Source organism: Sapajus apella, unplaced genomic scaffold (genome assembly GCF_009761245.1).
Source record: "Sapajus apella isolate SASKATOON/1434 unplaced genomic scaffold, GSC_monkey_1.0 scaffold36, whole genome shotgun sequence".
NCBI classification, from domain to species: domain Eukaryota; kingdom Metazoa; phylum Chordata; class Mammalia; order Primates; family Cebidae; genus Sapajus; species Sapajus apella.
Window position 1 is genome coordinate 35,232,691 of NW_022436976.1, and position 14,065 is coordinate 35,246,755.

At 38.8% G+C, this 14,065-nt stretch overlaps 1 protein-coding gene across 2 annotated transcripts in view; it reads left to right on the top strand.

Annotated features, from left to right (window-relative positions):
• FAF1 (Fas associated factor 1) overlaps positions 1-14,065 on the top strand; it is a 527,910-nt gene that overhangs the window by 368,057 nt on the left and 145,788 nt on the right. For both annotated transcript variants that reach the window (XM_032297137.1, XM_032297138.1), the window contains exon 9: positions 4,752-4,847. In XM_032297137.1, the coding sequence (XP_032153028.1) occupies positions 4,752-4,847 (96 nt within the window). The remainder of the gene's footprint in view (positions 1-4,751; positions 4,848-14,065) is intronic.

The following is a 14,065-nucleotide window of genomic DNA, read 5'->3' on the forward strand; positions in this document are numbered from 1 at the left end:
AGCGAAACTCCGTCTAAAAAAAAAAAAAAAAAAAAAAATCATTATTCATGAAAGTTAGTTGCACATGTACACTTTGCATAGTTCAGCAGTTCACAGCTTTTTGGTCTCAGGATCGCACTTGTAAAGAAATCATCAAAGACCCCAAAGAGCTTTTTTTAATGTGGATTATATCCATTGACATTTACCATTCTAAAAATTAATATTGAAGAAAAACTAATATTTAAGGTAACAAGTGAATTACATGTTAATATCAATAGCTTTTTTTTTTTTTTTTTCTTGAGACAGAGTCTTGCTCTGTTGCCCAGGCTGGAGTGCAATAGCATGATCTCGGATCACTGCAACCTCCTCCTCCTAGGTTCCAGCGATTCTCCTGCCTCAGCCTCCTGTAGCTACCACACCTGGCACACACCACCACACCTGGCTAATTTTTGTATTTTCAGTAGAGATGGGGTTTCACCATGTTTGCCAGGCTGGTCTTGAATTCCTGACCTCAGGCGATCCACTCACATCTGCCTCCCAAAGTGCTGGGATTACAGGTGTAAGCCACTGTGCCCTGCCAAAATAGCATTTTTATATAAAGTAATTATATTTTCTAAAAACTCGGTAACTAAAGTGACATTGTTTTTATACTTTTACAAATCTCTTTAATGTCTGTCTTAATTGAAGACAACTGGATTTTCATGTCTTCCTTCTTCTTCATTTAACCTGTTGTAATGAATTTTTTTGGTTGAAGATACGAAGAAAATCTGACCTCATACAGATCTGTAGTTGGAAAAAGGAGGAGTATTTTAATAGTCTTTTCAAACAATTATAGATATTCTTCTTTGATACTAAACTAGAACTTGAGAAGTGTTAGTTTCCTAAAGGTTAGTTTCTTTTTTTTTTTCATTTTAATTATTTTATGTGGCAACCCACTTTCTCAAGTTGAACTAAATGTTAATGTAGAATCTGGAGCCATATCAGTATACCTTTTGTATTAATACTTTGTCATTGTAAGATACACTGGTCTTCCTCACACTATGAATTAAACCTTTATCCATGCATTTTATAACATTATGCACTCACTGTTCATTTGGAGAATATTGGTCTTGTGAGCTATACAGATTTTCTAAATGTTGACATATTTCATTATATGATATCAAAAAATGTGTCTATTATATTAATATCACCACTGAACTCATCACAAAGGATTTAAGCATTGAGAAGCTGTCAAGCTCATGATGGCTGATAGTTTTTAAAACCCTTAATTTTTATTTGAAAACTCAAATTTTGTCATTGGCAATTAATACTGTCAGACCTGTTTCTTGAAGTAGTAGTCTTACTTCATTCATTTTGGAGAAAACGTTCAGCAATTAGGGATACTCAATTATAGTTGAGTACCACAATCTGGAAGTCTGAAACTTTTTGAGCAGCAACATGACATTAAAAGGAAATGCTCATTGGATCATTAAAGATTTAAAATGATTTTTAGATTCGGAAAGCTCAGCTGTTTAGGTACATATGATGCAAATATTCCAAAATTGAAAACAGTTCAAAGTCCGAAACACCTCTGGTCCCAAGTGTTTGGAATAAGGGATACTTATCCAAATACCAAATCCAAATAACCACAGTTTGTCTGCCTATCATTTGTTTAAGTGGTAATGGTGTTTCATGAAAAAAGTAGCTGGTTCAGCATGTAACTCAAAACACAAGTGCTTTTTCTTGATCTATTATCCTTCTTCGGTATGCCGCACAAGTGCTTTATACATACTTCTCATTTGTCACATAGAATATTAAAAGACATATTGAGAGTCAAATTTAATTAAAAGTCATAATTTTTTACTGATTTAACAGGGACATTCTTAAATGAAACTGCCGTTTTTACAGTGAGTACATGAACTGGGGATTTTAACAGTTTGGTGCTACTACCTTTTTGTGCTGAAGTACCAGCAGATTTGCCCACCATTGCTTTTTAACATCAGTATAAAACACAGTGTGGCCAGGCATGGTGTCTCACATCTGTAATCCCAGCACTTTGGGAGGCCGAGGCAGGCAGATCACCTGAGGTCAGGAATTCACAACCAGCCTGGCCAACTTGGTAAAACCCTGTCACCACAAAAATACAAAAATTAACTTGGCATGGTGGCATACACCTGTAATCCCAGCTGCTTTAGAGGCTGAAGCAGGAGAATTGCCTGAACCTGGGAGGTGGAGGTTGTAGTGAGCTGAGATGGCACCACCACACTCCAGACTGGGTGACAGAGCGAGACTCCATCTCAGATAGATAGATAGATAGATTAGATAGATAGATTAGATAGATAGATAGATAGATTTTAAAAAAAGCACATTGAAAAAGTCTAATGCCATTTAAGTATTATTTTGAAATAATTTTGACCTTATGGAACTCCTGAAAGAATCTCAAGAACCCTGTGCCTATAGTACATAGTTTAAGAATCACATAGTATGTTCTTAACACTAAATACTGTCTGTTAAGAAGAAAAGAGTGATGGAATATCACTGTATAGCAAGTGTATTCTCATTTAAGCCATCCTCACAGAAGGCCTGTTAGGAAAGGTCATGTTAATTTTATACAACAGAAACTTAGTGATTTTTTTTTTTTTTTTTTTTTTTTTTTGAGACAGAGTCTCACTCTATCACCCAGGCTAGAATACAGTGGCATGATCCCAGCTCTCTGCAGCCTTGACTTCCTGGGCTCAAGCAATCCTGCCATCTCAGCCTCTGTAATATCTGGGACTATGTTTGTATGCTACCATGGCCAGCTAATTGTTTTTTCCCTTTTTGGAGACATGGTCTTACTGTCACTCAGGCTGGAGTACAGTGGCATGATCACAACTCACTGCAGCGTTGATCACCTAGGCTCAAATGATCCCCTGCCTTAGCAGCCCAAGTAGCAGGGACTACAGGTGTGCATCACCACATCCAGCCAATCTTTTGTTTATGTTTTTAGAGACAAGGTCTCACTATGATGCCCAGGCTGGTCTTGAACTCCTGAGCTCAAGCAATCCTCCTGCCTCAGCCTTGCAAAGTGCTGGAATTACAGGCATGAGCCACCACACTCAGCCAGGAAACTTAGCTTTAAGATGTAAAATATTGATTCGAGTGAATAGTAGAAGTGAATTTGAACTCAAGACACTCTGACTTTATAAGTCCATTCCATACTTAGCTGTCTTCCGTTATTAAATAGAAAAAAGTTCCTTTAGCAATCAACAATAATTTGTTAAGTGCCTGCCTCTTCCGTGAATTACTTTTTAACAGAGCAAATTTACTTAATTTTGGTCATTTTTCTTCATATCTTGTCAAAACAATGATTTACTATCCTTATATTTCAATCATTGACAGCTGACAAGAACAATTAAATTCTTGCCTACTATAGCTACTTTTTCCTTAAGATGTGGGCTGAATATAAATACTGTAAAACAATTATTATTTTTGTAAAAAACGGTTTTCTTTGGATAATTTAAATGCATAAACTTTTTTTGTTGATGTAGTATAACTGTCAGTTTATTTAATTGGATACACATACCTAAAATAAAGTTAATATTATAGGCATCATCATCACCACTGGGGTCCCTTTTTTTTTCTTTTTGATTGGCATTGTAAAGACAAAATAATTGAATTTAATAAGATAACTACTGTTGGGTTAATTAAGGAACAGGGTAACTTAGAAAGATCCCAGGATAGAAGGTAACAGTGGTTCCATTAAAGTCATGTTTTCTAGAGTCCATCCTTCTCACTGGACGTTTTATCTCAAGCCACAGACATTTACAGAATAGTAAAAAGAGTAATGTTTGTTGAGCCACTACTGTGTGCTAGGCATTTTCTCATTGTTTTACCCATAAACTCAACCTTATTATCCCTATGCTATGGAGAAAGTACTAATACTATCTATATTTAGGTGTCATTAGGACAGTTGTAATTTTTTCATTTGCTTATTTTTTGTTTTGTTTTGGTTTCATTTGTCATATATATGTATATTAATCATCTTCCCAAGACATTTTTCAAAGTGTCTTTTAAAGGCTTGTTTACAAGGGCTTTTAATACTTGGAATTGTGAGATCATACCACTAGGAATAATCATGTCTTATCATTGTCTTCTTTATTAACCAGTTTTGAGAAGTAAACTGTGAGAACCTGAAGCATCATTGACTTAGGTTATTTAAGGCTAATCTGTCCAAACAGTACATTGAAAATGAAGTATTTGAGGAAGCACCCTGTAACAGGAGAACTTTTGTAGCCAGTCAAATATAAGGCATCTTTCTCTTTTCTGAGAGATTACTTTGGGTAAGAGATTACTTTAGGGTAAAACCCAAACTTATGCTTTTGTATATTTTTGGCATATGTATCTTATGGAAATTTTAAATTCTGTATCTCACTTACAATTTTATTTTTCTATCCTTACTGGCCTGGGAGTTAGGAAACAGGTATTACTTTACTAATCAGAAAAGTAGCAGACACACATTGGGGCAGTGGGGGTTTGGGGGTGAGTATGTATGATATGCCTTAGTTTGGGTTCACTGTGGTTTCCTAGAGCCCCAGTCTATTATCTAATGAAAATTAGCCTTGGCTACTGAAACATCCCATGTGTGGAAGAATTTCAAATTTTCAAAGCCCTCCTGGTAATGTAATACCCAGGCAACTAGAGTAAGCTTTCTAATCTAGCTTCAGCAGTAATAGAAAATTTCTAAAAAATAAAATCCTCTTGTGAAACATGGCTGTATTTTGTTTACAAATGATGAATTCTACTTTTTGCAGATGTGTCTTGCTGAATCAGGGCTCTCTTACCCCTGCCATCGACTTACAGTGGGAAGAAGATCTTCACCTGCACAGATCCGGGAACAGTCAGAAGAAGTAAGCCTGTTTGCTAGCTTTTCATTGAACAGAAACCTTATCCCCCACCTACCTGTCCATTTCCCTTTCTTTTTTATCTGCCAGAGCAATGAATAGATAATGTAGCATGAATTAAATCTCAGTAAATTTTTGAAGGCAGAAACTGTGTCCATGCAAAGTTATTACTAAGGTACTCCTTATTGCTCTATTAGTTTCATGTTTCAACAGACAGAATTCAGGTGAATTGGTTGAAATGATTTTTACTTAGATCTGTTGGGCTAACAAATAACGCTCTAGGCTGGACACAGTGGCTCACACCTGTAATCCTAGCACTTTGGGAGGCCGAGATGGGCAGAAAACTTGAGGCCAGGAATTCGAGACCAACCAGCCTAGCCAACATGACGAAACCCAGTATCTACTAAAAATCCAAAAAAATGAGCCGGGCGTTGTGATGTGTACCCATAATCCCAGCTACTCTGGTGGCTAAGGCACAAGAATTGCTCCAACACAGGAGGTGGAGGTTGCAGTGAGCTGAGATCGCACCACTGTACTCCAGCCTGGGTGACAGAGTGAGATCCTGTCTCCAAAAATAAAAATTAAAAAAATGTGAGCCACCGCACCCAGCCTTAAATTAGGTAGAGCACAATTCAAGTATTTAAAAGCTTAGGCTTGTCCAATAAAACCTTTTTCTACTTACAGTCTATGCAAAATGTGGTTGCTCATTTTTATTTAAACTGCCTGTATATTTTGGACAACCATTATGAAAGCTATCACAGGACATCTCCAGCCATCCTTTGAATATGTATTTATATCACTTAAATATGTGAAAGAGAAATGGAGCTACGTAATTGAAGCTGTAGTCTCTAATCATCCTGTGAAAATTATAATTTGCCACTCTGGTTTTTAACATATTTTAGAAAACCACTGAGAAGAAAGCTTTCTCCCCTGCTAATAATATGACTGTGTTACATTATACTATGCTGTACTTGGTCTCCAAAAATCCACTAACATTAAAAGGTGGCCAGCTAGCCCCAACCAAATTTCTGGTTTGTTTTTTTTTTTGTTTTTTTTGAGATGGAGTCTCACTCTGTTGCCAGGGCTGGAGTGTAGTGGCGTTATCTCGGCTCACTGCAACCTCTGCCTCCCAGATTCAAGCACTTCTCCTGCCTCAGCCTCCTGAGTAATTGGGATTACAGGCACTTGCCACTATGCCCAGCTAATTTTCTGTATTTTTAGGAGAGACGGGGTTTCACCATGTAGGCCAGGCTGGTCTTGAACTCCTGACCTCATGATTCACCTGCCTCAGCCTCCCAAAGTACTGGGGTTACAGACATGAGCTACTGTGCCCAGCCTACCAACCAAAATTCTTAATTATTCTATGTCCTCTCTGAGAGGTGACAGGGATAGTGTTGCACACAACATTTCACTTCATTTATTTTCTTCTCTCACCCTCACCATTATATGTGTTATTTGGGTGGTCCAAACAGCAGAGAGAAGTCAGTTCCATATAGTGAAGAGCAGTGTTTGTGAGGCTAGCACATTATTTAGGTTATTTTGAGAAAATGATAATGTGGGATTGGAAGGCTTTGCCAAACTAAAACAGTCACAACCTCAGTAATACGTTATTATTACTGAGTAATAATATCTTATTATTATTAGACATAATATCTTATAACCAGTTTCATTGTTGAGCAGCCTTTTCTGTTGTCTTCCTTATATTAAGTTGAAATACGTGTAATTGTACCATTCACTCAGTGATTCTGCTTTCTTCTGGTTCTACTCTTCTACATGACTTCATGTGTTTTAAGACAATCTTGCTTTTGTTTTTGTTTTTTGAGACAGAGTCTTGCTCTGCTACCCAGGCTAAAGTGCAGTGGCATGATCTTAGCTCACTGCAGCCTCCTCCCTATGGGTTCAAGCAATTCTTGTGCCTTAGCCTCCCAAGTAGCTGGGACTACAGGCATGTGCCACCACACCTGGCTAATTTTTTTGAGTAGAGATGGGGTTTTGCCATGTTGGCCAGACTGGTTTTATGCTCCTGACTCCAACTGATCTGCCTTCCTCGGCCTCCCAAAGTGCTGGGTTTACAGGTGTGAGCCACTGCACCCAGCCAACAATCATCATTTGGCTATTGACTTTCTTAAACTGAGTTAGGAAGAAAATATTTGAGACCAGCAGTTAAATTCAAGTTTTAGATTTTATGGATTGTAGTTATGCGTCCTTTAGCTGGGACAATTTTGATTCTTACACCATTTCTCTGGCCTTACAAATACAGTTTCTTTATGATCATTTAATATTTTTTCTTCTCATCCTCCCCTTGTTCCTGAGCCCCCATTTAAAGATTTTTTCCATATTTCTGGATACCTAGCTAGGTAACAATTTATCCTGAGTTGCTTGGGTGAGACAGTGTGGGGGCCTTGTTGACTCTGACTCCTTGGGAATTGTTTGGTTCTCAGTTGACATTGAAGAAGGAGAGGCAATCCAAAAATGTAAACAAAAACAAAACGTTTCTAATGTAATGTTAAAAGCATTAGTTTATAAGTATGGCTAAAGGAAGATTTATTGAATGCTCACTATGTACTAGTCAGACAAATATAAATTATAATTTTATATTACATGATTAATGAGAAAATTGAGGCAAGCATGAGATGCTAAGGGACCATAGATATGGGGGAAGGTTGTAACTTTCAAGAATGCTTACAGGCAAGAGCCATGTTTGCCTTTCTCCCCTTTGTAGCCCTAACACCTAGCATAGTGCCTGACATGTAACAGATACATAGTAGTTATTTGTAAATGAATATTTTTTAAAAATAAAGAAAATAAAAGAAAAAAGACTAGAGGAATTAACATCCAAACTGAATTATAAAGAATGAGTCACAGCCAAATAAAGAATCAAAGGAATCATATTCCATTCATTCCATTCAGAGGAATAAGCATGATTTGATGTAGCAAATGAGAAGAAATAAGCATAGGTTGCTATTAGTGCAGAAGAAAGTGGGGGGGGGAAAGGAACATAAGAGATGAGGTGAAAGTGAATAAGTCTTATATGACACATTGAGAACTTGAACTGTAGAGAGCAGTAAAAGACTTTTTTTTGAGATGAAGTGTTGCCCTGATACCCAAGCTGGAGTGCAGTGGTGCAATCTTGGCTCACTGCAGCCTCCACCTCTCCAGTACAAGCGATTCTTGTTCCTCAGCCTCCCAAGTAGCTGGGAGTATAGGTGCCCACCCCCATTCTCGGTGAAATTTTTGTATTTTTAGTACAGACGGGGTTTTGCCACGTTGGCCAGGATGGTAACTCCTGATCTCAAGTGATCCACCCACCTTGGCCTTCCAAAGTGCTGGGATTGCAGGAATGAGCTACTATGCCTGGCCAGCAGTAAAAGACTTTTAAGTGGGGAGTGATATCTCCTTACAAATACACATTTTAGTTAAGAAAATTCTGCTGTGCTCAGGCTAGATTTAAGGGAAGCAAGACTGAAGACAGAGAAATCAGGTATGAGTCTGTTGTGCTAGCACAAGCAAGAGATAATGGGATCCTTGATGTAATACAGCACATTAACAGAGTGAAGGAAAACACGTCATCATCTCAATTGATGCAGTAAAAGCATTTGACAACATTCAACACCCTTTCATGGTAAAACTAGAAATAGAAGAAAACTACTTCAACATACTAAAAGACATGTATGAAAAACTCACAGCAAAGATCATACTCAAGGGCAAAAGAATGAAAACTTTTCTCTAAAATCAGAAAGAAGATAAGCATGTCCCCTTTCATCACTTCTATTTGACATAGTACTGGAAGTTCTCGCCAGGGCAAAAAAAAAAAAAAAAAGAAAAAGAAATAAAAGGAAGATTTAAAATAATCTCTGTTCACAGATGATATGATTTTATATGTAGACAACTCCAAAGATTACATTTTTGAAAAACTATTGAAACTAAAAAATGAATTCAGCAAAATCACAGTATACAAAGTCAACACAAAAATCACTTGCATTTCTATAAACCAATAGTCAAGAAACTGAACAGAAAATGAGAAAAACAATTCCAATGACAACAGCATCAAACAGAATGATGCTTAGGGATTAACTAACAAAAGAAGTGGAAGACTTGTACTATGAAAGCTACCAAACATTGCTGAAAAATTAAAGAAGATACAAATAAGTGGAAACATATTTCATGTACATGGGTTGGAAGGCTTAATATTGTTCAAATGTCCATAGTGCCCAAAGCTGTTTACAGAAATCTCTATCAGAATTCCGATGGTATTTTTTTGCAGAAATAGAAAAACCCTAAAATTTATAAGGAATTTCATGGGACCTTGAATAGCCAAAACAATCCTGAAAAAGAACAAAGCCAGAGGACTCACTCTTCCTGATTTCAATATTTAGTAAAAAGATACAGTAATCTAGACAGCGCAGTGCTAGCATAAAGACTGACATATAGACCAATGTAATATAATAACCCCAAAATAAACCCCAGCCTACCAGCATATTATGATAAAATGATTTTTTTTCTTTTTTTTTTAGACGGAGTTTCGCTCTTGTTACCCAGGCTGGAGTGCAATGGCATGATCTTGGCTCACCGCAACCTCCGCCTCCTGGGTTCAGGCAATTCTCCTACCTCAGCCTCCTGAGTAGCTGGGATTACAGGCACGCGCCACCATGCCCAGCTAATTTTTTGTATTTTTAGTAGAGACGGGGTTTCACCATGTTGACCAGGATGGTCTCGATCTCTTGATCTTGTGATCCACCTGCCTCGGCCTCCCAAAGTGCTGGGATTACAGGCGTGAGCCACTGCACCTGGCCCGATGAAATGATTTTTGACAAGGGCACTAATCCCATTCAATGGAGAAAGAATAGTTTTTTTTTAACAAATGGTACTGGGAAAACTGGATAGCCACATGCAAAAGAATTAATTGGATCCTTACTTAATAGAATATGCAAAAATAAACTCAAAATATATTAGAGACCTAATTGTAAGATCTAAAACAATACAACTGTTAAAAGAAAACATAGGGCAGAAGTTTTATTACATTGGATTTGGCAATGGTTTCTTGGTTATGACACTAATGGTACAGGTAACAAAAGAAAAAATAGAGAAATTAGACTTAGTGAAAATTAAAAACTTAGGTGCATCAAAAAACACTAGCAGTGGAGTTAAAAAGGCAACCCACAGAGTGGGAGAAAATATTTGCAGTTTATACATCCAATATGGGATCAATGTCTATAAAATATAGAGAACTCCTAAAACTAAGTAATATAATAGCCCAGTTAAAAAATGGACAAAGACCCAGAGCTGCAAGACTGCTACTGCTATAGTTGTTCTGGACTGGGAACCCAGCCCAGAAGCCTTTGCAGTTTCTGGGTGTGTAAACTACCACTTTTCTCCCTCTTCTCTACCTGGAGTCACCTGAGCTCCTCCTGCTTGGGCCTAGAGTCCCTCCTCAACAAACTTTATATTTTTCAGATGCCTAAGCACCTGGAATCCCTTCTCCCCAGAGCCACCCCAGCTGCTGCCACCATGGGTCTTTGACACAGGGACACAGCACATCTACTGCATGTGTGCCTGAAAACAGCTCTGTGACCACTCATCACAGTTTTCAAACCCATCACTATATGTACCTGAGGCCTACCCCTGCAGCTAGGCTACTGCATGCTGCCAGCCCTGGCTCCCACAGTTTTATGTGCATAAGCAGCTGATCCTGCCCCTTGGCTCCTGCCCCTACCACTGTGCTTGCAATCACAGATGGCCCTGCAGCTGCCCACATACACACAGAGAGTCTTAAAGTTCTTGCAATTGAGCATAAGCAAGCTTCCAGTCTCCACCATCCCACATGTGCTTTTACAGTCTTCCCCATCTCCTGTTTCTGTCTCCAGCACTTACCCCAGTGCTTGAGCCTACATTTGGATCTGCTGCCAGAGGCATGTCTGCAGCCAGCCTCTACACCAGAGGATGTGCATTCCACTGGCTCTGGTCTTTATTGTTTCTAGCCATGGCCCTTTGTTGCTGGACACAGAGGCACAGCAGAGGACTCCAGTAGCCCTTGCAGCCTCTGCAGACCTCCCACAGCTCTTGCCATCAAGGATCACACAGGTGTCAATGTCACAGACTCTAACTGAACTCACAAGATTCGGTGCCCCCCTAGATCTCAAGCCACCACACACAACACACTGGGCACCTTGTGCCCTTAGACCCAGTGCCACAGCATGCCCCAGGATGCCTGTTTCTCCCTATCCTTTCTCCACACTCACAGGTGAAGGTCTTTCCTTACTGATGGCAGCCCATAAAGTTTGGAAGAGGTGACTTTTTCATCAAATGCACAGACACCTTTGCAAGAATACAAGGGTCATAAAGAATTTGGGAAATATGATACCACCAAAGGAACACAATAAACTCTAGTAACTGACCCCAAAGAATTAGAGATACAGGAATTGCCTAACAAATAGTTTAAATTTATGCTCAGCCTGGGCAAATAGTGAGACCCTGTGTCTACAAAAAATATAAAAATTAGCTGGATATAGTGGCACACACTAAACTTCCACCTCCCAGGTTCAGTGATTCTCCTGCCTCAGCCTTCCAAGTTGCTAGGATTACAGGCATCTGCCATGCCCCACTGATTTTTGTATTTTTAGTAGAAATGGGGTTTCACCATGTTGGCCAGGCTGGTCTCAAACTCCTGACCTTAAGTGATCTGCCCACCTTGGCCTCCCAAAGTGCTGGGGTTACAGGTGTGAGCCATCGCACCAAGCTGACATATTTAGTTTTTAACATAGTGCCTTGACATAATAGGTAGTTGCTGAATGTTGCTGAAAGGAACATCTCCAATTATAAGCTTGCTTTAATGCTAGTTAGGAGTTTTAAATTTTTGCCTTAAACAGTTTAGTTATCATCTCCTCCAGGAAGTTTTTCCCTAATTCCTGTCCCCCATGATTTAGTTGCTCTCTTCTGAATTTACATGTCATAGCACTAATCACTCTGTTATAATATATGATGCTCCTTGAGAGAGGATAGGCTGTATCTTTCACACAGGCCCAAACAGTGTGGCGCTTGCCAGGGATTTGTAGATGTTTGTCAAATGTTAAAGGAGATAAATGAATGCACTAAACAGCCCAAAATAGAATCACTAATTTTTTTAGCTGTTTGTTTGTTTGTTTGTGTTTGTTTTGAGACAAAATTTCGCTCTTGTTGCCCAGGCTGGAGTGCAGTGGTGCAATCTTGGCTTACCGCAACCTCCACCTTCAAGTTCAAGCTCTTCTCCTGCCTCGGCCTCCCGAATAACTGGGATTACAGGCATGCGCCACCACACCTGGCTTATTTTGTATTTTTAGTCGAAACTGGGTTTGTCTCAAACTCCCAACTTCGGGTGATCTACCCGCCTTGGCCTCCCAAAGTTCTGGGATTATAGGCGTGAGCCACCGCGCCAGGCAGCTGTTTTTAAAATTATGAATAAATACGTTTTCTGAATTTAAAGAATTTTGGGGCAGCCATGACAGATACCAAGAGATTATCTATTCTCATCAGCAAACACTAATGAAAAAAAGATTGTTTATCTTATTTTTTAGAAAAAGCTTTTTCTAACCTGTTAGATGTCTGATAAGAAAATATGAGGAGACTAGGAGTTCCTTATACATAATTAAATAGCTCATTCTTGCAGATATTTCAATAATTCATATTTGAAATATACTTTTTTTCAACAAAATTGGCTTTTTAGATACTTCCCTTTGAAGATGTTGTAGTTATAGGATTTTGTTTTTAGGGATTTTAAGAGGTTTTGGGTCTATACTTTTTGAAGAGAAAATGAATAATGGAAACACATGGAGAATATTAAAATCACTATCTTAGTATGGTAAGGTCCTGTTGTTATGGAAGGAGCTAATTTATTGAACTGGATTTGGAGGATAGATGTGGGACGGCAAGGTAAAAAGGATAAGAATAGAAAGAAGTACATATAGAACAGTTGCTTGTTTCTCCCATGTCTCCCACCCATTGTTCTTAACCTGATTCTTCTCAAAGGAAGGGGTGAGGACTAGGCAAGATTAAGCGAAGGCTGAAATGATAGCTTACCTGATACAGGATGTGAGATTTGTCGTACTGGTCCTTTGTTTCTTTTCACTTGCCTGTGAACCTGGCTAAGCACTGTAAAGGAACATGTAGTATACCTTGTAAATGTTGAGCTTTACCTGTTTAAGACTAAGCCTCAAATTTAAAGGGGACTTCATGCTCCAGATATTTGACTACCCGAAACACAGAGGGAACTCAAGCACTGTTGTCCTAGTAAATGTGGTGTTCTGTGAGGAGGCTCCTTCACTGCTCTAAAGTGAGAAGGGATTGTGAGTTTTTAAGCTGTTGCTAGCTTAAACCAGGAGGACATCTTAGATCTACTAACAAAATTAAGGGAAGAGAACCAGTGTTTCTGTGACAAATAGTGTTAGAATTAAGATAGCAGGTAAATGATTAAGGGAATGATCATTTATTGAGCCAATAAGTGTATCTTCATTATCTTGTCTATTCAAAGCATTAGAAAGATTGTCTTAAAGATGAGAGGGAAAACATTATTATTATGATTCTCTGCATTAATGCTTGAGTATGCCTGAGGAGGAAGTGCTGAGCACACTAAGAGAAATAATGAGAAATATCTTGACTTCCTCATTTGGAACTTTTAGAATCACTAGATGAGCAGTTTTAAAGTGTTTCACAGGGTCCTGAGATCCTTTGGAGATACTCCAGGTGTCAACAGATATAAGAAAGAAAAGGCCAACTCCAAGAGCATTAAGCTCCCCATGGACCTCTCCCCAAATCAACCAGAGTAGTCCTACTTTTATGTATTGTAATTTTTTGTAATATTTTGTTTGGGCCTAGGGGAGGGAGGTAACCCTGTGAAAAAAAGTTAGAAAACCACCAATGACAGATTTTTAAGATCCTTCCAGCTTTAAAATCTATGATTTGACAACTGTCTGACCTCTGACATTCCCTCTAGCTAAATTTTTATGAGTCTTTTTGTTTGTTTCTTTGTTTTTTTGAGGCAGGGTCTCACTCTGTCACCCAGGCTAGAGTGCAGTGGCACAAACAAGGCTCACTGCAGCCTTGACCTCCTGGGCTCAAGCAATTCTTCTACTTCAGCCTCCCAAGTATCTAGGACCATAGGCGTACACCATCATGCCAGGCTTTTTGGTTTTTTTTCCCAGACGGAGTTTCTTGTCATTCAGGCTGGAGCGCAATGGCATGTTCTCAAATCA